Below are 27,586 nucleotides of genomic sequence, written 5' to 3'. Positions count from 1 at the left end.
CATATGGCAGTTCTAGTTCCAGAAGCCCCAGGCTAAGACCATCAAAGAAGCCCAAACAGAAAGAGCGAGGGTGAGAGTGAATTGATGACTTCTGGTTTCTTGGGTCCATTCACTGAGATCTTTGTATTTGCTCTGATTCTTGTGTCCTGGATTCCCAGAATCATTTCAATGAGTCTCCCTTTTCCTTGAAGCCAGTTGGAGTAGGGCTCCTCTCAATTTTGATTCAGACTTGGTTCTAGATCCTTCACTCCCAGACACAGAGGCACCATTTGTTTCAGCATCATTAAGAGTGAAACCCTTTATTCTTTACTGAGGATAGGGTGTACAGACCACCAAATACAGTTCACCAGCATCCTGGGCAGCAGTGCCCAAAGTGTGAGTGACTGTGTGTTAGGAGCGGCCTTACTGGCTCCTGAACCACTCCAAACATTTACACTGCTTGTGCCAGGCCAATCCTGTAATTTCCTCGATCATAAACTGAGAAGTACTGCCTCAGGAAGACATCACCCAGGATCCAGGTCTCTGTAGATGGACTCAGTTTGCTGTCCTTAAAGGTGGTATAGCAGTGGCCTCTAGAATCCTGGGGGAGTCAGAGACACACACCAGTCAGCATGAGCCCTTACCGGTGACTCCCCTCAGTATCCAGACCCAGCTCAATTCTTTGTTTTATTTCCCTCTTTTGGTAAGTATCAAGGGGGTTTCTCAGCAGCAGGGGATATGAGAGTTCATCCAAAACCAAAGAGGGCCAAGACATGAGGTTGCTATGAGGAAGGGTGTGGTGAGTGGAGGACTGGGAGTTGGGGAAACAGAGGAATGAAAAACAACAAAGTCCTACTGTAGAGAGTAAGGAACTATATTTAATATTCAGTGATAAACCACGTGAAAAAGAATAAGAAAAAAAATATATTTTATGTGTATAACTGAGTCACATTGCTGTGCAGCAGAACTTAATGCAACACTATAGATTAGCCACACTTCAATATAATTATTTAGAAAAGAACAAGCGTGTCCATAGTTTCCCTCACTCACTGTTTCTTTCCTTCTGACTCCTACTCCTTATTTTCTCTCCAGAGAATGCTGGTTCTCCTCCTGCATCCCCACAATCTGTACTTTATTATCAAACTTTATTTTGTATTGAAGTATAGCTGATTAACAATATTCTGAGTTTCAGGTGGACAGTAAAGGGACTCAGCCATATGTATCCAGGTATCCTGGTCCCAAGGACACCCCTCCCATCCAGGCTGTCATATAACTGAGCAGAGTTCCCTGTGCCACAAAGTAACTCGTTGTTGGTTATCCCTCTTAAGTAGAGCAGTGCCCAAACACGTTCTTGAAGACTTAACTCAGGAACTCTGAGAAGCCTCCTTCAGCCCACACTCACCCTCTTTGGCCACTCCAGGCTTGGGTGGGTAACATACTCTGGTTCCCCATCCGCACTGGTCAGTCCACAGCCCTCATCACCCCTAGTAAGTCCCCAGTGCCCCAGTGCAGACCACCTTGAGATGCAATTTGCATAGAATCCAGTGCAGTTTTGCCCAGAACCCAGCAACCTTCAGACGGTTCAATGAGTTTGTGGTTTTAGAATTCCTGAAATTCCCTCTCTTCCTCAAAGCCTTCTTTGAGCCCATCAGCCTGCTTTGAATTCCCACAGGGAGCTGACATGAAGCCTCCACCCTGTGCCAGGCCTGAGCAGTCACTGTTCACCCTTTATTCACATTAGCATTCAGCCTCCCCACAGATGGGTTGGGTGCCCCAACTCACAAAGGGGGCACCTGGCCAGAGCAAGGGGAAGATGTAGGCGAGAACTAGGCTGACCATGTAATTTATCATCCAAATCAGGAAAACTTTGAGAAGGGAAGGGAGACTGTTAACTTATGCTGGGACATCACACTGGGACTGTCCCCAGCCATTCTCCTTGTAACATGGCTTATTTCAGGGACTGCTAGAGCTGAATATCATGTTCATGCACCTCTGGGTTCAGATAGAATTGAAGCTCTTTGAGGACTGAGGACCTTAGTATTCCCCTCTGCCTGACTCCCACTATGCCATATGGTGTAGTATCTCCACATTTATTTCAGGAAGATCAGTGTCCCACACAGCCCTTTACTGTCAAGTGATTGGTTTTGTGGGAGTCACCGGCCCAGCCACAGAGCTCAGCAGCATCTGCAATGGTGTGACATGGCCTCCAGAGGGCGCCCTCCTCCCAGCAGAAGCCCAAGGGTTCCTACAAGCTCCGGTTTGAGAACCAACCCTCAATGTTGTTCCCTCACCTTGAGGATGAGGGCTCGAGCTGGCACTGGGTAGTTGACGCCGTTGATGGTGAAGATAATAGAGGGAAGGGTATTGACCACAGAACAATAAACGTAGTGCAGTTAGAGAGAGAGGGTGAGAGGTTGGCCCTGGAGTTCCTTGTTGTGTTTGGAGACTGGAAGTAACCCTGGGGCATGACCCTTCACCTTGGAACCCCGTAGCCTGGCGCCAACGAGCTTCTGTATGTTACTGACCAGTCTTCCTGGGCCTTGATATGTGTTGTCCCAGTGTCCACAAGGGCCTCACAGCCATCAGAACAAGCAATAACCTTTCTTTTCATGGTGATGCTGAGAGACAATGGAAGAAAGAGGGCATCAAGGTCACTCAGATTCTCCCCAGAGTTGCCCCTTCCCAACTGTCTCCTAAACAGCCCTTCGTCTCTTGCCCTCTTTTCCTTTGTTCTCGACACAGCACCTTTCTTGACATCCTCGAATGCAGTACTTGAATGCACCAGGATATTTTGTACCTTGACACAAGCTGGTCTTCCTTCCTAAAGACTCCACTCCACTTTGACTAGCAAATTTCTTCTCATCTTCCAGATTCCACCTTAATTGTATTGTTTTCTTTCTCCCGGTGTTTATCAGTCTCCTGTCTTGGTCTCTCTCTGTAGACCCTTCCTCATGTCTGCTGCTGCTGCTGCTGCTGACTCACTTCAGTCGTGTCCGACTCTGGGAGAACTCATAGAGGGCAGCCCGCCAGGCTCCGCCATCACTGGGATTTTCCAGGCAAGAGTACTGGAGTGGGTTGCCATTGCCTTCTCCTCCTCATGTCTAGCATATACCAAAGTCACAATTCACTATGTGGGCGAGTCACTTCATGTACATCTGCCTACTTAGATGTGAGGGCGAGTTTTATTCTCCTTGCCTCCCTAAAGTGCCTGGCACACAGTGGATGCCCAATGCTTGTCTGTTCAATGAGTGAATGAAGACTGAGAAAACAATAGAAACCTCCAGAGAGCTGTATCTGGTGGGGAACAAATAGCGGGTTGCACACAGAGTGAAGATGGAGATTTGCAGGGGCAGCAGATTCTCATGGTAGGGGAGAGAGGGGTTCCTCTGGGAGAGGGTGTCTCCCAGCACTGCTCCTACAACCAGCTCAGACCCTGAGACCCTGGCCAGGAAATACATTACTAGCCCACAGAAACTCCAAAGGACAGGTCAGCTTTTGTCTGAGGGTATCACACAGAATCCTATCAATTATGCCTCTTGTCCTCAGGTCACTCCTGGATCCCACCTTCCTGATTCTCTGTTACAGCCCCTGTCCCACTGTGTGCCCAAGAACATGGAATATCTGTTTTATTAGTTGCTTTCACGTCTTAAGACTGCAGCCAACCTCTCTCCACTGCTGGGTAGCTGCTCCCTAAGAAGACTAGTTTTCCCCATTTTCTCAGGACTGTCCCTGTTTTTTAACTGACATTTATCTGTACTGAGAACTTACTATGTCCTAGGTAGCCCTGGACAGTCGGTCATCTTATCATAACTCTGTTCAGGCTGGTGAAATTCTCCCTGATCGTCTGTTCACCACACTGTAGAGTCCTCTAACCATGCTCCCCACCTCAAAGGGCAGTGGGTACAGCCCTCTCCCAGCTGCACAGACCTCTCCAGACCCTTTTAGGACCCTGGTCAGAGCCCTGGTCAGAAGGCCTGGGGATTATGAACCCATGGGTTGTTTGTGTATCTATGTGCTTGTGTGTTTGTTTGTATGTGTGTTTGTATGTGTCTCTGTGAGTGCTTGTGTGTCTCTGACTAGCTATGCATGTTTTTATGTGTCTCTTGTAACATATGTGTAAGACACATATGTTTATATGTGTCTGCTTGTGTGTTTCCATGTGTCTGTGTGTCTGTCTGTGTCATTGTGGGTAGTGTATATGTCTGTGTGACTGTGTGTCTGAGAATGCATTTGTGTGTGTCAGCCTGTGTCCATGTACAGTAGCGGGAGCATCACTTGGGCTGACCCTCAGAGGGAGAGGCTTACCTGTGCATGTGTACAATCCAGTCACCATTGGATCAATGGTACCCAGTTGAGCTCTCCCTTGTAGTAGCGGTGGTCCACCCCACCAAACATCACCACACTGCCCTCCCGCTTGTCTCTGTAGAGATAAGAGGGGCAGGGATCCTTGGAGGACAGTAACAACAGCACTGAGAGCTGTGCTTGTCCACCCATCAAGGCCCTAATAAGGTCCCATGTACAGATGCAGAAATCGAGTCTAGGAGAGATTGAGATCCAGAACAAGGTCGGTTACTGGTTAGTGAGTGGCACAGAGGAGGCTAGAAGCTGAATCACTTGGCTGGGCTCCACCCACTATGTCTTCTGAAGACGCCCTGCATCTCCTGTGACCTGAATGCTCAGACACCCTCAGAGGACATGGTGCTGAAGTGTTTTGGCTTTCCCCTTGTCCACCTTGTCATTTTTAAGAAAAATCAAGGCCTGGGAGTTCTAAGGGTATGGGTTCAGGTCACCCAGAGTTGGCTCCACTGGCCTGTGACCTCTACTGTCAAAGGGCCCCACACTCAGAAGGGACCCCACCGCTGCTCTCCCTGTCTTGAAATGCCTAATATTTCTTGAACAAGGGGTCCCACACTTTTGTGTCCCACACTTTCATTTCTCACTGGCTCCACAAATTGGGTAGCTGGTCCTGGGCTCCCAGTGAAATGCTAATGAGGAGGGAAAGATATCCAGCATCCTTCTCCTTCCTTCCTTATCAAATTCATAAGCAAATCCTAGTGCCTTTTCCTTCAACTTGTTTCCTGTTGCCTTCCATTAGCCTTCCTCCTCACTCACCCCCCCTAGACCAAGTTACTGGTCTTGAGCCCAGCAGTAGGGTTGTGTTCCAATGAAATTTTATTTATAAAAGCCAGTAGTGAAGCCAGGTAGGGCCCAGGGGCCATAGTTATCCTGGGTTAGATTATCTCTCAGGATATTTCTTTACCAAGTGTTCTATAATTTTCATGCAACTGAAAGCATCTTACAGCTAAGTTATAGAAAGGAATTATCCATCTCAGACTTACTTGCTCAAGTAGAAGGCAAAAACAGGCTCAGAAATGGCACCTTGATTCTGCAGCTTGTCAAAGATGGGGATGGCTCCAGAGAAGGATACGTTGGGGTAGTTCAAGCCCAAGATGCCATCATAAGCTCTGCCTTCAAACCCGTATTCCTTCACGCTTAGACCAAACGGCTGGTCAGTACTTACAAGGTCCCCAATCTGTGGGAGAGAAGAGTGTTCCCACTTACAGATACGTGAAGTGGGGCCAGGACTGGGCTGGGCGCATTGCCATTAGATCCTCAAGGAAGAAGTGAGGCTGGGCTCTGTCTTTGGTGGACCTCAGACAGCTAGACCAAGCTGGGAGGGGAATTTGGGTTCCATTTGTGAGAGGCTGTGAATTTTAAAACATCTACCCCTCTGAAAAACACCACCTGAGTGAGTCAAATTGCCCTCTTAGCTTCTGTCCAGGTGGGGCAACCAAGAGTCAGGCCAGGTCCCATTGGTGCCACCTTATGGACAAAATGAACGAGAGCAAGATAGCTTTCTCTTTGGCATCACTGTGACCTAATGACAGGAATGGACTGCGTTCTCTGTAATGTACTGTGCATTCTGCATCTGTCCAGGAAGACAGAAGCTGAAAACACAATCTTGCTTCCAGGGTCTATGAAATTACTGCCTGAGGAATTCACTTTTGGGGATATGTGTATATTTCTGTGAGTGTGTATGAGAGAGAAAGAGAGAGGGGGGGAACTACTTAGGTATTTTGGGGGGGCAGGCCATAGGTTTATTAGACTCTCAAGGGTCCTCTAGAGTGAGCACTCAATTATCAGGCCCCTTGACTTCTCAGGCCCCCAGTTTCCCACTCTGGATACCTGAAGCCCTTGACTGCCCCCAGGGTCCCCAGATCAGTTTTATCCTGTCCCCAAACACCCCACAGCAACTTCAGCCCTGAAAAGCCAGCTTAACTCCACCTTTTACCACATGTGTGCCCTCAGCAAGGCCCTTGCTGTCTGCACCTCAGTTTCCTCATATGTCTCATGAGCTAATCAGAGTAACTGCTGTATGAGGTTGTTGCAGGATTAAACCAGTTACCACCTGAAAGTGCCTAGAACAGTCCGAATATAAAAGTGGGTGCTTTTATCCCTTCTTCTTGCTCCCAGCAAAATGAACCTTGAACTTCTCATGGGCAGAGGAGCTGCAAGTCCACACCTCAAGCCACTCTCTGGGTTAGCTAATTTGTTTGCTCGTGTGTCACCACAGGCACTGCCTCCCCAGAGACATATCCTGTGGATAAGATGGCCAATATCTATGGGAGTTAGGCTAGGAAGGGTCCTGCCAGATGGTCCTGCATCTGTTTTGCAAGCAGTGGTCACTCCATAGTCAGTCCTGACTCAGCATTTGTTACACTGTTACCCGAACTGTGTCATAAACAACAACTCCTTTCATTCTCCCAGATCCATAGGTGATCCTGAAGGTCTTATTGGTAAGCCAGAAGGTGGAAGACTGAAGATGTCTGAACCTAACATGTGTAGCTGCAGACACAAGAGATGAGTGTCATCAGGTGCCAAGGGTGGAAACATGGTGGCAGGGCAAGTGAAGGATGGTCCGGGTAGAGGGTGTCTGTACTCACAACAGGCTGGACTGGTGCAAAAGATGGAGGGCACCCACAAGTCAGATGAAGCTGTGTCAAAGATAACCTGGAATTCCTGAGGGGGTGTTCCAATGGTGATGTTACCCATGTAGACCAGCTACAGGGAGAAGGAGGGAGTGGGTTAGTGCAGAACTGGCTTCCCTCTATTCCCACACTGATGCCTCCCTCTGGGTGTCACATATCTCTTGAGATCACTTTCTAACCACTGTGCAGCTCACAGACTTTGGTCACAGATGTATCTGCATTTGATATATTTTTTCTGTGCTACATTTTATGTAGGATATTGACTCTATGACCAAGTGTTGAAGTGGTACCTCCTGCATGGGAAGCCCAGAGGCATAACCACTGGGCCTCTAGGACTGCTGGACACCCAGGGAGGTCCTGGTGCCTTCATCTGAGAAGCTCTGTAGTCTCTTCAAACCCAGCCTTAGCAGCCCCTTCTCCAGGAGGTCCTTCTTGATCAACCCCAGCTACTCCCTCGAAACTCAGACCACATCCAATCAACACCACACAGGTGATGCTTTCATTTGACATGTATTTACCCTTTGCCTATCTCTCAGACTGGCATGGGCAGTCTGTAACAGAGTTCAATTGTCTTTTTTTTTTTTTTTTTTTTTACTGCATCGAGTCTTAGTTGCAGCATACAGAATCTTTTGTTGCAGCACATGGACTCTCTTGTTGGGCTTCCCTTTGTGCTCGGCTGGTAAAGAATCTGCCTTAGAAAGATGGTAACAATAACCCTGTATATGAGACAGCAAAAGAGACACTGATGTATAGAACAGTCTTTTGGACTCTGTGGGAGAGGGACCAGGTGGGATGATTTGGGAGAACGGCATTGAAACATGTATGATATCATATATGAAATGAGTCACCAGTCCAGGTTTAATGCACGATACTGGATGCTTGGGGCTGGTGCACTGGGACGACCCAGAGGGATGGTACAGAGAGGGAGGAGGGAGGAGGGTTCAGGATGGGGAACATGTGTATACCTGTGGCAGATTCATGTTGATATATGGCAAAAACAATACAATATTGTAAAATTAAAAAATAAAACAAAATAAAAATTTAAAAAAAAGAATCTGCCTGCAATGTGGGAGACTTGGGTTCGATCCCTGGGTTGGGAAGATCCCCTGGAGAACGGAAAGGCTACCCACTCCAGTACTCTGGCCTGGAGAATTCCTGTACAGTCCTGGGATCACAAAAGTGATCCAGTCCTGTACAGTCCATGGGATCATAAAAGTCGGACACAACTGAGCAACTTTCACTTTCACTATGGACTCTCCAGTTGCAGCATTCGAGCTCCAGAGGGCCTGGACTCAGTAGTTGCCCCACTCAGATTTATTGCCCCGAGGCATGTGGGATCTTAGTTCCCCAACTAGGGACTGAACATGTGCCCCCTGCTTTGGAAGGCAAATTTTTCACCACTGGACCACCAGGGAAGCCCTCAACTGTGTCTTTAATAGAATCATGCTAGTCTGCATTTCCCCAAATAAAATCTTCCTGTGCTTTTATTGAGTTCCATTAAAATAAGCCTAAATGATCACAAAACAGGGAAATCAATAAACTAAACTCCATGCCTGCTAGCTAAGCAAGATTTCCCTATAGTAACTGGCTGCCTTCATGACAACTCCTCAAACTTATTGCTTTTCCCTCTTGCTTCTGCAGGATCGCAGTGAGGCAGGGACCAGGCCCACTTGTACAATGACACCTGCTGTCACACCTGCAGTCATGAGCACATCAGTGACCTGCAGCAAGAAGAGAAGCGGGGTAACACTCAATACCAGGGGTCTGACCACAGATACATAGAACACCAAGAACCTTCAGCTCAGGGAAGACCATCTGATCTGGTCCTCTTCAAAGCAATTCCAGCAGGAATAAATACAGCCATGAAAGGGGACATCCGGAGAAAGCCGGACACCCAGGAAGGAGGGCAGAAACTGGCTGGCCAGAGGGGAAAGAGTAAGTGCGAGGAGGAGATGAGATATGAAATTCAGGGAAGGGAGGGATCAAAGGAGGGAAACTCAATGGCCCTGTGGGTGTAATACCCCCAGAGGGCATGGGTGCCCAGATGACGTAGGTCAGGGCTGACCAACTGGGAGCCTGGGAGCCAGTGTAAAGGGGAGGAAACCACCCCGTGCCCTCTTGCTGCCCAGAGTTTGTGGGCAGGAAGCTCGCCTGGACCACCCTGTGTCCCAGGTGCCCAGCCACCTCCAGGCCCATAGCAGGCTTGTGACTGACCTGCTGAACAAGTGACTGAACTCTGGGTAGCACTGAGGTTCTGCTTTTATGAGATAATATTGTCTCATTTGTGTGCTGTTGGGGAGAGGAAATTTCCCCTCTCTGCCTCTTGTGTTATTGTGGCTGAACTAAAGATAAAACTAATGATAAAATCAAAAACAGTGGAAACCATGACAGACTTTATTTGCTTGGGCTCCAAAATCACTGCAGGTAGTGACTGCAGCCATGAAATTAAAAGACGCTTGCTCCATGGAAGAAAAGCTATGACCAACATAGAAAACATATTACAAAGCAGACACATTACTTTGCGGACAAAGCTCTGTCTACTCAAGGCTATGGTTTTACCAGTAGTCATGTATGGATGTGAGTGTTGGACTACAAAGAAAGCTGAGCACTGAAGAATTGATGCTTTTGAACTGTGGTACTGGAGAAGAGTCTTAAGAGTCCCTTGGACTACAAGGAGATCAAATCAGTCAATCCTAAAGGAAATCAGTCCTGAATGTTCCTTGGAAGGACTGATGCTGAAGCTGAAACTCCAATATTTTGGCCACCTGATATGAAGAACCAGCTCATTGGAAAAGACTCTGATGCTGAGAAAGATTGAAGGTGGGAAGAGAAGGGCATGACAGAGGATGAGATGGTTGGATGGCATCACTGACTCGTGGACATGAGTTTGAGTAGGGTCCGGGAGTTGGTGATGGACAGGGAAGGCTGGCATGCAACAGTCCATGAGGTCGCGAAGAGTCGGACATGACTGAGTGACTGAACTGAACTGAATGATAAAATCGACTCAAGATAGACTCATAGAAAAAAAGAAAAACATTTTAATGCATACACAGAGCCTCGTGGAAACGGTCCCTAAGAAGTAGCCAAAGCAGACAGCTTTTAGACATTTTAGACAAAGAAACAATACATTTGTGAGAAACTGACAGGGCAAAGAAACTACTGTGTTCTGAGTATTGGGTGGTTTGTGTTGTCGTTATTGTTGCCGTTTGTTTGTTTGGCTGCCCTTCGTCTTTGTTGCAGCACAAGGGCTCCTGGTTGTAGTGCACAGGTTTCTCTAGCTGAAGGCTTGCTCTGGTTGCAGGCTTCTGTCCATTGCACTGCGCAGGTTTAGTTGCCCTGAGGCATGTGGGATCTTAGTATCCTGACAAGGGATCGAACCCGAATCCCCTGCATTGGAAGATGGATTCTTTTTTTTTTAACTTTACATAATTGTATTAGTTTTGCCAAATATCAAAATGAATCCGTCACAGGTATACATGTGTTCCCCATCCTGAACTGGACCACCAGGGAAGTCCCCAAACTTAGGTATTATGTGTTCAATTAGTGAGGAATCTAAGCAGAGTTTGCGCTTGGGGTGGTAAACTAAAGAAGTAACGAGGCGTTTATCCAGGCTTCTTTCCCCGGATTCCCTGTCCCTGGCAATAAGGATGTCCTTCTACGTCCAGGGGCAGCGGGGGCACCTTTCACGAGGGGTGTATTTCCTGCTTTCAGGGCATCAGAAAGGAGAGTCAGAGCATCCCTCTTGCCTTGGCCATTTCTTAACTTTAATTCAAAATAAGCAATGTTCCATTGTAATATATTTGGGAGTAGTCCACCCCAAGTCCCAACAGCACTGGTCAGAAAATGAATCTAGATAAAGACATGGATACTCAGAAAAACAAAAGGATGCAGTAGCTATGTGAGGATGACCCCGGAGACCAGTGTACTCAGCCCAGCTCCACTGTACTCACGGACAGTGACATGGACGGGTTGGGCCAGCTGGTAAGATTGGAAGCTGGGCTTCTATACCCAACAGAGACTTGGAGACAGTGGCCCCATCCTTCCTGGGGATGACGTTCAAAGAGATGGCTTCAGGTCCTGGCAGTATTGAGCTTTTTCAGGCAGGCATCTGAGGGGTCATCCTGCAGATATGGCCTTATGTTGCCAGAAGCCCTGCTGGAGTTTGACGATCCCTTGGTGCAAAAGTCTGGATGCGTTTCTTCTGTGACTCGAGTTCCACGGCTCTCACAGGCCCACGTTCTCACCTACAGAGAATGAGACAGAGGAGAGTCTTTCTAGAGAAACAGGTGATGAGAAGGAAGAGGTGAGGGAGAGAAAGAAAGGCAAGTTAGTGAGTTACCTTCAGTGGGAAAGAGTTCAGAAATAGAGATGCCAGGGCCAGGGAAAATGAACAGATGAACATACACACACCCTCAAGCGCCTCCTGCATTCTTGAGGGCCTCTTCTTTCCCCAATAGAGGCGTGTGCTCCTGCAGTGCTGTGAGGTACTTGGACAACAACTGGGTCATTTCTTATAATAAACATTCACTTACCATTGTTGTTGTTCAGTATCTAAGTACTGTCCAACTCTTTGTGACCCCATGGACAGCAGCATGCCAGGCTTCCTTGTCCTTCACCACCTCCTGCAGTTTGGCCAAATTCATGTCCATTGAGTTGGTGATGCTATCTAAACATCTCATTCTCTGCCACCCTCTTCTCCTTTTGCCCTCAATCTTCCCCAACATCAGAGTCTTTTCCAATGAGGTGGCTATTCGCATCAGGTGGCCAAAGTATTGGAGCTTCTGCTTCAGCATCAGCCCTTCCAATGAATATTCATTGGAATGTTCATTGATTTCCTTTAGGATTGACTAGTTTGATCTCCTTTGCAGTCCAAGGGACTCTCAAGTGTCTTCTCCAGCACCACAGTTAGAAAGCATCAATTCTTCAGCACTCAGCCTTCTTTATGGTCTGACTCTCACATCTGCACATGACTACTGGAAAAACCATAGCCTTGACTATATGGACCTTGGTCGGCAAAGTGATGTCTTTGCTTTTTAATATATATATTGTCTAGGTTGGTCATAGCTTTCCACCCAAGGAGCAAGTGACTTTTAATTTCATGGATGCAGTCACAGTCTGCAGGGATTTTGGAGCCCAAGAAAATAAAATCTGCCACTGCTTCCACTTTTTCACCCTCTGTTTGCCATGAGGTGATGGGACTTCACTAATCTTAGTTTATGATTCTGCAATCCTACACCTAGTGCTTACCCAAAAGAAATTAGAATCCACGTTCATGCACACAAACAAACCTGTATGGGAATATCTAGAGTGGCTGTAATAATTATTGTCAAATATCAAAAACTACACAAATGTCCTTCAGCTGGTGAATAAAGAAAGGCTGGCCCATGCATGCAGCAGGATACCACTCAGCAGTAACAAGGAACAAAGCATGTCACATGCTACAACAAAAATGAACGTCAGACACATTCTGCTAAGTTAAAGAACCCAGACACAAAAAGCAAGCTTCTATATGATTCCATTTGTATGACATTCTAGAAAAGGCAAAGCTATAGGGAGAGAAAAGAGATCACAGGAGCTGAGGTGTGGAGCTGGGGTGAGGGGCTGGCTGAAGACAAATGGGCCTGGGGAGCTTTAGGGGCGAGTGACTCTCCTGTGATCTGTGTTCTCCTGATGGTCACATGGATATGTGAGAGTGTCAACAGGCAAAGAACTATATACAAAAAGGGTCAATTTATAACTACTAAATGTTTTTCAATAAGTCTAAATTTATACTTATTTTGAATATAAACATATATATAAACACATATGCCTACATGTGTACACACACACAAGTGCTGTCCATCTGTTTTAATGGTTGAATAACACGCCATTAAATGCAGACATCTATTTTATTTGGCCAGTTTCTTGCTATTGAGTGGTTCCCAGGGTTTGGACATTCTCTTTAATGCTGCGATGCTATGGAAGGCAGTAAGGAGTTGGTCCAGGACTTGGCCAAGCCTGCCCCAGTGCCTTCCCACGCAGGCTTTCACTCCATCCCTACAGAGCCTAGAGGTAGGGATTATTATCTGCTCTGCAGAGGGTGCAGCTGAACTTAGCAGGGGGGGGGGAAGTCACATGTGCAAGTTGCACAGTCAGGGAGCAGGAGACTGAGGATCCCCAACTGCTTCTGTCCAGTTGGGAGGCCCACGCTCCTTTCCTTACACTGTGCAGCCAGTTGTTAACTATTGAAAGGAAGTAACTGTGTCTTATTTCTGTTCATCACTCCAAAACAACTAATATATAGGAGACTGGACCCAAGATGTGATGCTTCCCAAGAACCAGGGGTTGCCTTGAACTGAATCCCCCTCTCCAATGGAATAAAGTCAACAGTCTGCCCATGAACTCACTTCTAATGAAGATGAGCCCTTGGTACACTGTGGGGTGGGAGCATGATGAAGTCAGCAAATGGCCCTTGAGTGCCTGTTGTGCCAGGCACTGAAGGGAGAACCAGTGCATGATGGTGCAACTGTTCCCCCTCTCCACCTCAACCCTGGGGCTTAAACAGAGAACCTGTCCTTGCTTGAGGGAGACAGATGGCTCACACAGCCCCTGCTCACACAGAAGGCCCAGTGTTCACAGCCAGAGGCAGAAATCTCAGTCAGGTCTCCAAGTCTCGGTTTTGGCTTGGCCTGAGACAGGAAAACCAGAGACAGGCAGAGGGGAGCCCTGGCAGGGAACATTCTAGAACCTGACCCTCAAGGAGCTCCAGTCCAGCCTGCAGGCTCCCTCTGTTAAATCACCTGCAGTCAACAGTTGGGAGCCCTTCTTGCACTGGTGAGAAGTCCCTCTCTTTACTGGGATGACTGGGCTGGAAAGGTGCTCTTTAGAGGACAAAGGCGAGATGGAGAGGGGTCCAGAAGGCAGTGTGGGTGGACATGCAGCAGGGGAGTGAGTCCGAGTGATGTACACAGGTTGGGTGTGAGTGCACTGTATGTGCAGAGTGTGTGTGTGTCAGAGAGTGAGTCCTGACTCCCAGGAGGTCTGAAATGCCTCCTAAAGGGCCGTCTGCCTCCTACCCTGGCATGGTCAGTTTTCATAAGCATTCCCTTGTGTGCAGTCAGAAAGAATCTGTATTTCCTAGTTCACTCTATGTGCTCATTGAATCAGCTTGTCAGTATGTTTTGCGAAGTTTCTGTATCTTAACTGATTTTTGTGTCCCCTTGATTTATCAGATCCTGATAGAGGCATAGGTAGATCTCCCACTCTGGTGAACTGGTCATTTTCTCCTTACAACAGACCAAAATTTTTAATATCTCTTTTAGGATTTTTATTAGATGCAAACAATTTTAGAATTATTAATATCATACCTTCCTAGGGAATTGAAAGTGTTTTCAGGATCTTTGTGGAACGTTTCTCGACACCAGCAGTTAATTCTGAGTTTCCAGACACCAACTGGGTGCTCACTGAATCGGTTCGATTTTGACACTAAACACAGACTTCATAGCCTAAGTGCTCAGTCCCCTAAGACTGTCTTCCTTCACATCAGATGTCCTTCACCACTCACCTGTATTTTTGTCAAAACCCCTCCTACATTTCAGCAGTTTTCCAGAAAGGCTCACAGAACTCAGAAAAGCAGCTTAAATGTTTACCAATTTATTAGGATGGATACAATTCAGAAGCAACCAAATGGAAGAGAGGTGGAGGGCAAGGCGTGGGGGCAGAAGATGCAAGGAGCTTCCCTCTCCTCTTCAGGCAGCCACTCTCTGGACACCTTGGTGTGTTCACCACCAGGAAGTTCATCAAGTCTCCTCGCTGAACAGTTTTTATAGAGCTTAATCTTCAGCAACCCCTCCCACGTTCCCTTCTTAGAGATCAGCAGCCTGAAATTTCCAACCCTCTAATCACTGGGTCTTTCTGATGACCAGCCCCATCCTAAGGTTATCTTAGGGTCTAAGTCACCCCATTAGCACAAACTCAGGTTGATCAAAGGGGTTCCTCAGAAATAGCAAAAGATAAAGCCTATCAACAAGGAAATTCTGAGGGTTTTAGGAGCTCTGGCCCAGAACCAAGGACAAGGACCAAGTGTATTTCTTATTATGCCACTTTTTCACACTTTCTGTCTACTACTCATTTTTTGGTTTTAAAGCTTATATTTTCTGATATCAATATAGCTATGCCAGCTTTCAGTTAATTAATATCAATGAATTAACCAGTTTTTAGCTAGTAATTGCCTAGTATATCTTCTTTTATTAAAAATATTACTATAAAATTTATTAAAATAATTTGGAAAGTTTTCTTGTGTTTAAATTTTCAAGTTTCAACTATTTATAAGTATATAGCATGTAAATGTTTTAATATACAAAGGTAGCAGTAAAATTGCCACCCATACACCTAAGGCATGGGTTAAAATCTGATTTTTGGTCATTTTGCTTTATCTGCATCTATTTTTTATGCCATGTGTTTTACATAAACCTCATACCTTTATCACACTTAATAAGATTCATGATTCCTTAATATTATTCATTATCCAGTTCACATTCAAATTTCCCCAGGAAACCCAAATTGCTTTTAGAGTCCTTTCTCACATTTAGTTACTTTGTCCTCAACATGTCTTTCAGTCTAGGACACTTTATACACACCCTCAATTTTTTTTCTTGATAACATTAATGTTTCAGGATGTCAAATGATGTGTCACATAAACTGTCCATCTTATTAACTTCAGTCTTTATGTCCTTATATTTCAATTGTATCTGCTGTAGACAGTATTCCCTGGATTCATTTTCTAATCCAGTATGTTTGTCTTTTACTTGGCAACTTTAATCCATTTCTATTTATGGTCACTATCAATACATTTGGAATGAGTTCTTCCATCTTATCTGATTATTTCCACAAATCTCACTTTTTATAGGTAATGTTTCATTATTTTTTAATTGAACAGGCTGCTTTTGTTTTGCTTTCTTGTGTTTAGTCTACCTCATTCCTTTTTATTCCATAATTAATTTGTAGATCAATACTCCATGGGTCCACATCACATTCTGCCCATGGTGAGAGAAGGGCCTTCAAGAGACTCCCCTTTAATTTTGGCCTGTGTCCCTTGAGCTTGGCACACTTGAAAACAGGCATGAGATGTTATATCAATAGAGCTAAGATAAAACGAAAAGAAACTAACTGGGAGAAAACTATGCTTATGTCAACACTGGGGAAAGAATGAGCATAAGCTTTTCCTAGACCAGGTATGGTCCAAGCAGGAGCAAACTAGAAAGGAGCCATTTATAAGTCCTGTCCAGGATTCCACACACACATGGTCCCCAGACAACCAAGGCTGCCAAGGGAAACACTGGCAACCAGATGGAGGAGATGACTTGCCTTGTGGAGGGAAGAACAATTGGCCCCAGAAGGGTGCTTCCCAGGAGCCCACAAAAGCCCGTTTCAGGAAAATGGTCACTTTGAACATCTGCCAAGCCCAGCTAGTAACAGAGGCAAACCTCAAGGAACCAATCACGAATGGTCATACGTCCTTCCCTAACCCCTCCCCAGAGGCCTCAGCAGCAAGCAGGTCAAGGATAAGACCATCCACACCCACACTCCGTAAGGTCTGAGGCAGCCTTTGTACCACGTGACCTGGCTCCGCTGGGCAGAGCTGATTGGTCTAGTGGGCCACATGACCCAATGGCTGTCAGCCAATCAGTAGACAGCTCAGTGTGGTGAGGGAGCCAATCAGGTTCTCTCTCAGGAGCTTCTGTTAGGAGGCCTCGAAGGCCACAGGGAGGGATGAAGCTGAGCGCATATGGGAAAAGAAGCCACAGGAGTGAGTGTGGGTTCAGAGACTTGGGCATCATAACAAGCCCCAAGAGGAGAGGATGCAGGATCATTGAGGGGTGGAAGTGATCAGGCAGAGAAAACTGTGGAGAGCAAGGAGGTTTTAAACAAGATTGGGCAGAGCATATAATTTTCATTATGGCTGTGGTTTGGTTTGGTTTCAGTCCCACCTGACATACAGACTCCAGCTGCTGACTCCTGGAAGCCAGCCTGGGTCTAGTTCCAGGTCAAGGGTCCTGGTTTCCCTTGATTCCTGTTCTTGCATATCACTCACGTTTGTCTGTCTCTCTTGCTGCTGACCTGTTCCTACACAACTGGAAACACCCATTACTTGAGATAACCAGAGCTGGACTTTGTTTCCTGCAGGCAAAGAACACCGCCCACAAATCGAAAAGTAAGAGAAAATCACCAAAGAGCCAGAGTACAGCCTGCAGCAGGAACAGAGCCTCGCTGCAACCTCAACAGACTCCAGCCAGGCAGTTCTTGATGCATGTCCCCCAATAAAATCCTCCCTTATTGGGTTTTGTTTTTATTATTGTAAGAAAAAATGAAATCCACAAACCAAACCAGAAACTGATAGCTTATGGTGTTTGGTGTCAAATTTGTGGTCTCCAAAGGAGAAGATTTAACTCCAGGACCAAAGATGCAGTCTCACTCACTCAGAGTTTTGTGCAGCAAAGATTTTTATTTAAAGTAAAAGGATAGAGAAAGCTTCTGACATAGATATCAGAAGGGGGTAGAAAGAGTGCCCACCTACCTCACTAGTTTAAGCAAGGCATTATATACTTTTCAACTGGCTGCTGAGAATAGATAAAAAGAATGCCTCAAGACTGAGAAAGTTTTATCCAGACCCTCTCCCCAGCATACATCTTGAGATAACATTGGCCCAAGACTAGTCTGGTAAAATGGGTTTCAAGCACTCTGTCCCTGGGAGAGATGTGTTATGGCTGTGTAGGCAGTGAGGAAACAGGCTCCCAGGCAACATTTGTTACAGTTATAATGACTAACATAGAGACCTAGAGTCTGAGAAAAGCATACCCAGCAGTAAGATATATTATGCTTAAAAGGCCAGTTTTCAAATGAAATAGACTGTTGCAAAATTAACACAGAGCTTTTAAAATTAGCCCATCCTTGGAAAGATATATCATAGCTTTACAGAGCCTAAGAGACTAAGGCAAAAGAATATGAAAAAAAAAGAAAGTTTACTTCCTCCTTAAAGGGGCCTTGGACTCCCTATCAACCTGCCTGTTAACTCTCTCAAAACTGTATAGCAAAACAAGACTCCCCTCAATGTATAATGTCACTGCTGACAAGACACTCCCTTCAGGTCATTGATTTTGCTTCTTGTTTATTGAGAACATGATTCCAGCGGATAGGGCTATCAGGCCCACTCCAGAGATGGTAGCTGCTGTGACAGCATCTCTGCCCTGCAAGAGAGAGGAGAGTGAGTCAGACTCTGTGTCAGTAAGCTGAGTACACACTGTACATTCAACAAGGATGTCCAGCTCAGGGAGCTTCATGTGCCTCATAGCCTCCTTGACAAACTCAGGAGTCAACAAATATTGGCAGGGAAATGCAGAGAGGAGGGCAGCATGAGGAAGGAATTTGTGAATGGGGCAGCTGGCCAATGACATACACAGGCCTGAAGAGGGAAATTCCCTTCAGCCTGCTGGTTTTTAAAGCAGACAGATCCCCAGAGGGTGCCTGTGGAAAGGACAGGGAGATGAAGCCAGATGGTTGAAATCCTGGCTGATCAACAGGGAGCTCTTGAGATACATATAAAGTTGAAGAGGAATTGCTATTGAACCTCAGTGAACTCTGACCTGGGTCCTAGCAGAGCCCTCACTTGTCTTCATCTTTGCTGTATCCCCAGTGCCCAGACCTGCCAGGCGCCAAGTGCTCTCTGCACATTCTTCAATAAATGACTCAACTATGAAAAAGAGTGGTGATGTTATACTTTAAATTATTAAGATATCTTACTTATATTGCTTGTAGTAGAAAAAAAACAGCAAAAAGAAGAGTAAGTTTCAGGGTAAAAACAGAACATGTATCAAATTTCACTCCTTCCTGAACTCCAAATAAAAATAAAGTAAGACATTAGTTTTAGGCATAATTCCACTAGGACTCAGAGAACACTAAAGGCTAAGGCAGCTGTGGAAAAAGCTGAATATTAATCCTAAATACAGTAAGTCCCTTACATACTAACCTGATCAGTTCTGAGAGGACGTTCTTAAGTCCAATTTGTTCATAGGTTCAACAAAGTTAGCTTAGGTACCCAAGTAACACAATCAACTATACAGTACTGTACTGTAAAAGATTTATAATACTTTTCACACAAAAAATACATAAAAAACAAAAACAAAACTGTACAAATTAATAAAGGTCAAAGAGTAACACAGTTTTTGCTTTTACCTTATTATCAGACTCAAAAAAACTTGATTCTCAAGCTAGGGGCCACAAAGCATTTGGATCTAGTGATCTGCAGCCTTTTGGGTGCATGAAACTACAGCTGCCAAGGCCTTTAAAACATCTCTTAATTCCAGGGAATAAAATGTCTGGGCTGATTCTCAAAGCAGTTATTTAGGCTCTTCAACATTTAAGAGACCACACCTTCAATCTTTTGACTGACTCCAGATATATTGTAGGGTTGTTTCCTCATATAGAGACTGCTAATATTCCAGAAAATAAAACTACTATTTTATCCTTGTTATCTGATTTACAGAAAGAGATTAAACACACACACACACAAATATTTTGTGGGACATATTGGAGCCCATTGGGGACTCCTCTTTTTCATGAAAGAAATGCTTTGGCAGATACATTGACTAAACTAATCACTTTAAACTTACATAAAAAGATTGATAAGGCCAAAAATTCTCACAAAATTCACCATCAAAATGCAGCTGGTTTGACCATGGATTTCAATCCCGCCAGATATGTCCCTAACTTGTGGGGAGGGTATGCTTGTATTCTTCCTCAGGACACAGATTCACCGATTTGGATTCGGACACACTAATTTTTAATGTCACAGCCCCCAGAGATCAGATCAGTTGCTCAGTCGTTGTCCCACCCTTTGCAGCCATGAATTGCCTCTGCGCCCCAGGCCTACCCTGTCCACCCTCCTTGCCCGGCGGGTTAGAACAAAGAAGTTTGTGTCCATCGAGTGAGGGCCAGAGCCATCCAGCCATCTCATGCTCTGTTGTCCCCCGCCAGCCTCCTGCCGCCAATCTCTCCCAGGCATCAGAGTCTTTTCCAATGAGTCAACCCTGCCCCTCCGCCCGCCATAGGCATGGTACTGCCCACAGCCTGGGGCTTAGCATCATTCCTCCTGCTCCCTGGGGACACTCTCCCCCCAGAATGGGCAGAGGCCTGCAGCTATTCCCGGTGCACCCACAACAGACTTTTGCAATGCAGACATAGTGATCAGGGCTAAAGCCTTCAGTAAAAAGAGGTCCAACTAACATAGTAACTTGTGAACAGGAAAAACTCTCATCTTGTTTAAACCCTCAATATAATGTTTGCTAATGTTCTGGTTTTGAATATGCGTCCAGGTTATCTTATGATGTAACCAGTTATTGGTATGATAATTATGGACTTGCTGTCCCCATCAACTGTGATTTTTAATGCAGAAAAATGGTTTGTGGGTTTACATTATTTTAGGAATATCAGCTTTAATAGCAGCAATTACATGATCTGTTACTTTCTGCAGCAATATCATTGACTCAACTTTTTTTGCATACTGCCCAATATCACCTTCATGTCAAAAATGTTTTTAAATCTAGCAACATAGGAAGCTATAGATAGAAAGTTGAGATGAGGGTAGATGATATGGAGGAGGCAATAATGCATATTGGGACTCAGTTACAGGCTTTAAAAGTGAAAATTTCTGTCATGCCATGCTGATTATCGTGGATATACGTGACATCTTTGAAGGTAAATAAACAGATTATGAATGGGAGAAAATTAAAAATCATATTTCAGGTGTTTGGAACAGTCTGACATTGGCCTGTCCAGGGAAACTTCATAATCAAATACAGACCTTGGAAATTTCTCAGACTGGAGATCAGGTGGTCTGGAGCAGCTAATCTTTTTCTCACATTTTCTCTAAGTTCATTTCATCCACAAAAACATTCTGTCTAATATCTCAAGTTATGCTGCTGTTGATGCTCTAATTTTTTCTCATAATCATTCTTCCTTGTTTGTCATGATTCCAGCAGAACATTCAGAAGCTTTGATCTGAGCTGCATCTGGCTTTTTTAAAGAAATAAGAACATCGGGAGGTGCCATGGAGCCAGCATCTGCTGAGGAACTCTGCGGTGGAAAGGTTTGAGGAAAGAGGCTTACTTTACTAAGGCGGGATGAGCCTCAGGAGTCCACCTGGAAATTTTGAGCATCTACCTTTGGCAGAGTCTGCCTACTTTACTGCTTTGAACTCACCTACAGTTCTCTGACTTTACTGGGGCTGTCCCCACCACCTGTCTCTGAAAAAGAGTTAACTTACATTCCAGTTAATAAAGTTCCTGGACGTGACAAGAGTGTTTCAACTCACAAAATCCTTCACCTCCAGTTCTCTAGCCTGCCTGAACAGGTTCTTCCAGCCACATGTGATTGTTCAGGATGTCTCCCAAGGTCATGTGAGACATGAGATGATTAAACTGTCTAAATACAGATTCCTTTGAGCAGTTAAAAGATTGATTAGAAATTGTATTGGTTGCCATCTTTTCACTTGTTGGGCCAATGTTTGCTGCTAAGTTTCCATATCCCTTATCTACTGTGTCCCTGGGAGTGTATTGATTAATATAATTGGTGAACAGGAATGTTCCTTAGTTTAATATTTTTAACCTTGGACCCTTGAGTTAATTCTTTTCTTGTTATAGTTTTCCTCTATTTTTTTGCCCTATAGAAATGCAACTTTATCTAATGCTTTTGGTGGGTGGCTTATCTGACTTTAGAATAATTCTTTAGAGAAAAATAAGTTTTCAAAAAGGGTCATAAAATGTTAACAGGCCTCCTGGCCAGAAGATGATGTAAATCACCTAAACTTTTGCATATGATATTTTTGAAAGCCCTTTATAGGGATAGGACTGCTGTTTTGCATTTTTTACCCCTTCCCCATTATTTATTGCACAACTTAAGGTATAAAAACTACTTTGGAAAATAAAACCTGGGTCTTGTTCATCAGGCACTCTGGTCTCCCATGTCCTTCTTCTTTCTCTCACCTTCTGGCTGAATTCCACTGAAGAATCATGGAGGCTTTGATTTAGATTTTGCCTGGGAAAGATCTGAGTGGGGAGGCTACTTTAGTCAATTCTCCTCTGAATTTGGAGAACAGGAGGAGTTCATGGTCTACGAGGTGATGCAAACTCTTGAATTGGAGTTTTGTTTTTGCTGACTGTGTAAAACAAGTTATTCCATCTTTTCTTCAATGAATTTCTTCAATCTGATTATCCTTATTTAACCATCTTTGGTTTTTTTTAATTTTATTTTATTTTTAAACTTTACAATATTGTAAGTTTTGCCAAATATCAAAATGAATCTGCCACGGGTATACCTGTGTTCAAAACTCTTTATATCTTTGCCCTATCATTATCCTGATTCAAAGGCCTCCTTCCTGTTTCCTGGATCCACTTGACTGGACTTTTGCAAAAGAACACATTTTTACTTCAAAAGGACATCTTTTTTCATATGTTATTCTTATTGTCTTGTGAAAGCATTAGCTGCTCAGTTGTGTCTGATTCTTTGCAACCTCTTGACTGCAGCCTGCCAGGCTTCTCTGTCCATGGAATTCTCCAGGCAAGAATACTGGAGTAGGTTGCCACTCCCTTCTCAAGGGAGACTTCCTAACTCAGGCATTGAACCCCAGTGTCCTGCATTGAACGCAGATTCTTCACAATCTGAGCCATCCTTTTAATAGCTTTCTCATACATTTTTAAAAAAAGATTTATTCATTGATTTTTGGCTGCAGTGGGTCTTCATGGCTGTGTTCAGACTTTCTGGAGTTGCAGGAAGTGGGGACTCCTCTTTGTTGTGGAGCATAGTCTCTAGAACTTGGGCTCAGTAGTTTTTGGCTCAGTAGTTGTGGCACACGGGTTTACTTACCTCACCTCACATGGGATCCTCTGGACCAGGGATCGAACCTGTGTCCACTGCATTGGCAGGTGAATTCTTTACCACTGGGACTACCAGGGATGTCCCTCTGATATATTTTTAATCTTACAGTATATTACGTTGAAAAGTACAGTAGTAGAAGAACAACAGCTGGCATTCAAGGGCTGGTGTCACATGAACAAGCAAGAAGAGTTACTGACTGGAGAGGAGGGAGAGGAGGTGGAGATGGTGGAACTGAAGGATCATCAGCAATAGGAGATGGAGGGCACGCTTCAATGTCACTCATTCCTGACTTTGCTGGGACACAAATTGGCATCTTTGAAAGTTCAAAACTTGAATGTTTATATGTCAGGGGCTAACTGTGTACATCACTTCATGGGAAATAGATAGGGAAACAGTGGAAACAGTGTCAGATTTTATTTTTGGGGGCTCCAAAATCACTGCAGATGGTGATTGCAGCCATGAAATTAAAAGACATTTACTCCTTGGAAGGAAAGTTATGACCAACCTAGATAGCATATTCAAAAGCAGAGACATCACTTTGCCAACAAGGGTCCAGATGTCTAATCAAGGCTATGGTTTTTCCAGTGGTCATGTATGGATGTGAGAGTTGGACTGTGAAAAAGCTGAGTACTAAAGAATTGATGCTTTTGAACTGTGGTGTTGGAGAAGACTCTTGAGAGTCCCTTGGACTGCAAGGAGATCCAACCAGTCCATTCTAAAGGAGATCAGCCCTGGTTGTACTTTGATAGGAATGATGCTAAAGCTGAAACTCCAGTACTTTGGCCACCTCATGCGAAGAGTTGACTCATTGGAAAAGACTCTGATGCTGGGAGGGGTTGGGGCAGGAGGAAAAGGGGACAACTGAGGATGAGATGGCTGGATGGCATCATCATGGACATGAGTTTGAGTAAACCCGGGAGTTGGTGATTGACAGGGAGGCCTGAGGTGCTGCGATTCATGGGGTTGGCAAGAGTCGGAAACAACTGAGTGACTGAAATGAACTGAACCAAATTGTGTACAACAGAATCCCTAAAAAAGATCACATATTGACATCACCAGGTATTTCTGGAAGTGGGTGAAAGAGAGAGAGAGCTGAGGCCCCTCCTTAACCACAATGAAAATCAGAAGATTTGGGGGTCTGAAAACAGAAGCACATGTGAGGGTGTGGGTATCATACCTCCAAAAAGGGATTGTGAGGCCATAAATATGCTAAATGGAGACTCTTGGACTTCCCATCCCCTCTGCTCCCAGTACTTTACCCTCTACATAAGAATCAGGAAAACTTTTCTGGGGAATCGGACTGGCCCAAGTGGAAACAATGAAAGGTACCAATATGAGGGTTCCCAGTCTACTCTGAAGTGAACCTCAAAGTCAACAAGACACTGCCCTCTGAGCTCACTCCTCAAGCCCCCTATTCTTAATCATGAGCCCACAATCCAGATGTACCAGACATATAGCTGCTGCTGCTGCTACTGCTAAGTCACTTAGAAGTGTCCAACTCTGTGCAACCCGATAGACAGCAGCCCACCAGGCTCCCCTGTCCCTGGGATTCTCCAGGCAAGAACACTGGAGGAGGTTGCCATTTCCTTCTCCAAGGCATGAAAGTGAAAATGAAACTGAAGTCACTCAGTCATGTCCAACACTTTGTGACTCCATGGACTGCAGCCACCAGGCTGCTCCAATTCATCAGGTATTTTTGCAGGCAAGAGTACTGGAGTAGGGTGCGTTGTCTTCTCCAAGACATCTAACAGGACCTCTGAAATAGAAGACAGAGGCAAAACAAAAAGGAAACAGCAACCTGGAGAAAGAAAAGAAAACATATTTTTTAAAACTGTCTTTAGAGAATAGAATGTTTACAGTAAAGAAGAGGGATTTCCTGGTGGCTCAGTGGTGAAGAATCCACCTGGCAATTCAGGATCCCCAGGTTGGGAAAATCCCCTGGAGAAGGCACTCCAGGATTCTTCTCCCATGGACAGAGGCACTGGTGGGCTATGGCCCATGGGGCTGCAAAAGAATCAAATATGACTTAGAGACTAAACAACATCAACAATAAAGAAGAACACAGTGCTATTAAAAATAACAGAATGTTGAAAGAAAAAAAGCAATTCTCAGAAAATAAAAATATGATGGAAATTACAAACTCAATAGACATTTTAGAGATAAAGGTGGAGAAATCTCTCAGAAGGAACAGCAGAAAAGATGAAGCTATAGAAAACAGCTTCCAAAGGTAAAAATGAAGGAAAATCCAGTCAGTATAACATTTGAATAATAAACTTTCCAGAAAGAGGGACTAGAGGAAACTCAGAGGAGGGGAAGCAAGAGTGAAATAACTCATGAAAATTTACTAGGACCAAAGGATATATGTTTTCAGATTGAAATGGTGTTTTGAGGATAAAAGCAGACCTATGTCAAGACACATTAGTGTGAGATTTTAAAACACTGGGTAAAGACAAGACATTACATCTTCTAGAGCAGGAGAGAAAAACAGGAAACTGAGAAAAGATCAGGAATCAGAATTACTTTAGATTTCATACATAGCAATGCTGGAAGCAAGAAGACAATGGAAGAATGCCTTCAAAATCTTAAAGTAAAACAATTTCTAACCTAGAATTACATACCTATGTGCTTAGTTGCTCAGTCGTGTCCGACTCTTTGTGACCCTATGGACGATAGCCCACCAGGCTCCTCTGTCCATGGAGAATCTCCAAGCAAGAATACTAGAGTGGGTTGCCAGGCCCTCCTCCTCCAGGGGATCTTCCCAACCCAGGGATTGAACCCAGGTTTCCCACATTGCAGGCAGACTCTTTCCTGTCTGAGCCACCAGGGAAGCCCAAGAATACTGCAGTAGATAGTCTATCCCTTTTCCAGGGGATCTTCCTGACCCAGGAATCAAACCAGGGTCTCCTGCATTTCAGGAGGATTCTTTACCAGTTGAGCTACCAGAGAAGCCCTGGAATTCTATACCTATACACACTATTAAATCAAGTGGGAGGGTAAATTGAAAAATAATTCAGACATACAGGATCTCAAAAAAATTCTTCCATGCATCCTTTTTTAGGAAGCTGCTGAAGGAGTTTCCACCACAAGAACTGTGTAAACCAAGACAGGGCTTCCCAGGTGACTCATTGGTAAAGCATCCACCTGCCAAAGCAGGAGACATGGGTTTGGTCCCTGGATTGGGAAGATCCTCTGGAGAAGGAAATGGAACCCCCTCCAGTATTCTTGCCTGGGAAGTCCCATGGGCAGAGGAGCCTGGAGGGCTAAAGTCCTTGGTGTCAGAAAAGAGTCAGACACAATTTAGCTATTCAACACTAAAAACAAACCAAGAAAGAGGACATGAGAAATGGAAGATGGTGCTCTGGTGCAGGAGACAAGAGAGGGAAATCTTTCTAGAATAACAGCAAGAGGATCTCCCAGGACAATAACTGTACCCAGTGTAAAGAGTAACTGGTAGGCAGAAAAATAGCCCCCAAAGATGTCTAGGTCTTAATTCCATAATATGTCCTCATTCCTAATACTTGTAAATACATTATGCTACATGGAGAGAGAGAATTAAGATTGCAGATAGAATTAAGGTTGCTAATCAGTTTACCTTAGGGTAGAAAGATTATTCTGGATTTCCAGGTAAGCCCAATGTAATCACAAAGTTTCTGATGGAAGGGGAAGGAGTAGAGTCAGCATCATAGTGATGCAATTGAGAGAGACTCAACCAGCCATTTCTAACTTTGAAGACGAAAGGGAGCCACAAGCCAAGAAATGCAGGCAGCCTCTTGAAGCTGGAAAAGACTAGAAAACAGGTTGTCTTTGTGAGAGCCTCTATAAAATAACACAGCCTTGCTGACACCTTGATTTTAGCCCCGTGAGACCTGTTTCAGATTTCTGACCTCCAGAAGTATAAGACAATACATTTGTGTTGTGTTAAGCCACTGAATTTCTGGCCATTTGTTACAGCAGCCACAGGAACTCATACAACAACCAATTCAAGTTCAAGCCTGGCATGTAGAGCTAACTGTTGTCACCATTATCCTCTATATCTTAAGGCAACTTCTGGGGCATGTGGCCTACCTGAGTGAGAGAAGCAGCAGAGAAATAAGAAACTAAGAGACCATGGAGCTAGGGACACACTGAGGACCCACCTGGTCGCTGCGGGAGACCCCGTAGCGCAGCTCATTGACGAAATGCTCGCAGTTGGTGTGGAGCAGATGGTAGCAAAACTCGCGACCCACCAGCTTCTCCGCCAGCTGAACGACTTTGCTGGGAGGGAATGGGTTGTACTTGTCATCGTGCTTGTTGTTGACCCTATACGGATCTTTGCCAACCACATCACACAGCCGCTCCTTCTTTACTCTGGCCCTGTCGGCCAAGGAAGACATGATACTGGACCAACCAGTTCCAGAGATTTTGCCTGTGGATTCAGGATGAGGAACACGATTGGTCCTGGGCCAGCCCCCAGCCTAGCGTCCACCACATCCACAAGGGGATGAGCAGATGAGTCAGGGTCAGAGCTGTGTGGCTTTGGATAAGACCCTTGTGGTCTCTGGTCCCTGGTCTCCTTATCTGAAATGAGGAATGAAGTTCCATAATTTGTTGGGATTTTTTTAATCTACAGCAGCTGGCCTTGCACACCCTGTGACACCCCAGTGGCCCTCTTGATTGTGCAAATACAGGCTCTGAGCACACCCACCTCCCTGGGAGAATAGAGTGTGAAT

General features: G+C 44.9%; 1 protein-coding gene across 1 annotated transcript; it reads right to left on the bottom strand.

Annotated features, from left to right (window-relative positions):
• Positions 1-430: 430 nt before the first annotated feature.
• On the bottom strand, positions 431-27,250 carry LOC102283380 (pregnancy-associated glycoprotein 1-like). Its single transcript, XM_070358989.1, is given in 11 exon segments — positions 431-580; positions 2,271-2,370; positions 2,458-2,521; positions 2,524-2,597; positions 4,285-4,314; positions 4,316-4,399; positions 5,319-5,512; positions 6,707-6,825; positions 6,924-7,041; positions 8,639-8,689; positions 27,014-27,250. Coding segments are annotated over 11 exon segments (1,221 nt in total).
• Between the last annotated feature and the right edge of the window lie 336 nt (positions 27,251-27,586).

The sequence above is a fragment of the Bos mutus genome, chromosome 22 (assembly GCF_027580195.1).
Source record: "Bos mutus isolate GX-2022 chromosome 22, NWIPB_WYAK_1.1, whole genome shotgun sequence".
In the NCBI taxonomy this organism is placed as follows: domain Eukaryota; kingdom Metazoa; phylum Chordata; class Mammalia; order Artiodactyla; family Bovidae; genus Bos; species Bos mutus.
The sequence above is the reverse complement of the archived record's forward strand: the minus strand, read 5'-3'. Positions and strand labels throughout refer to the sequence as shown.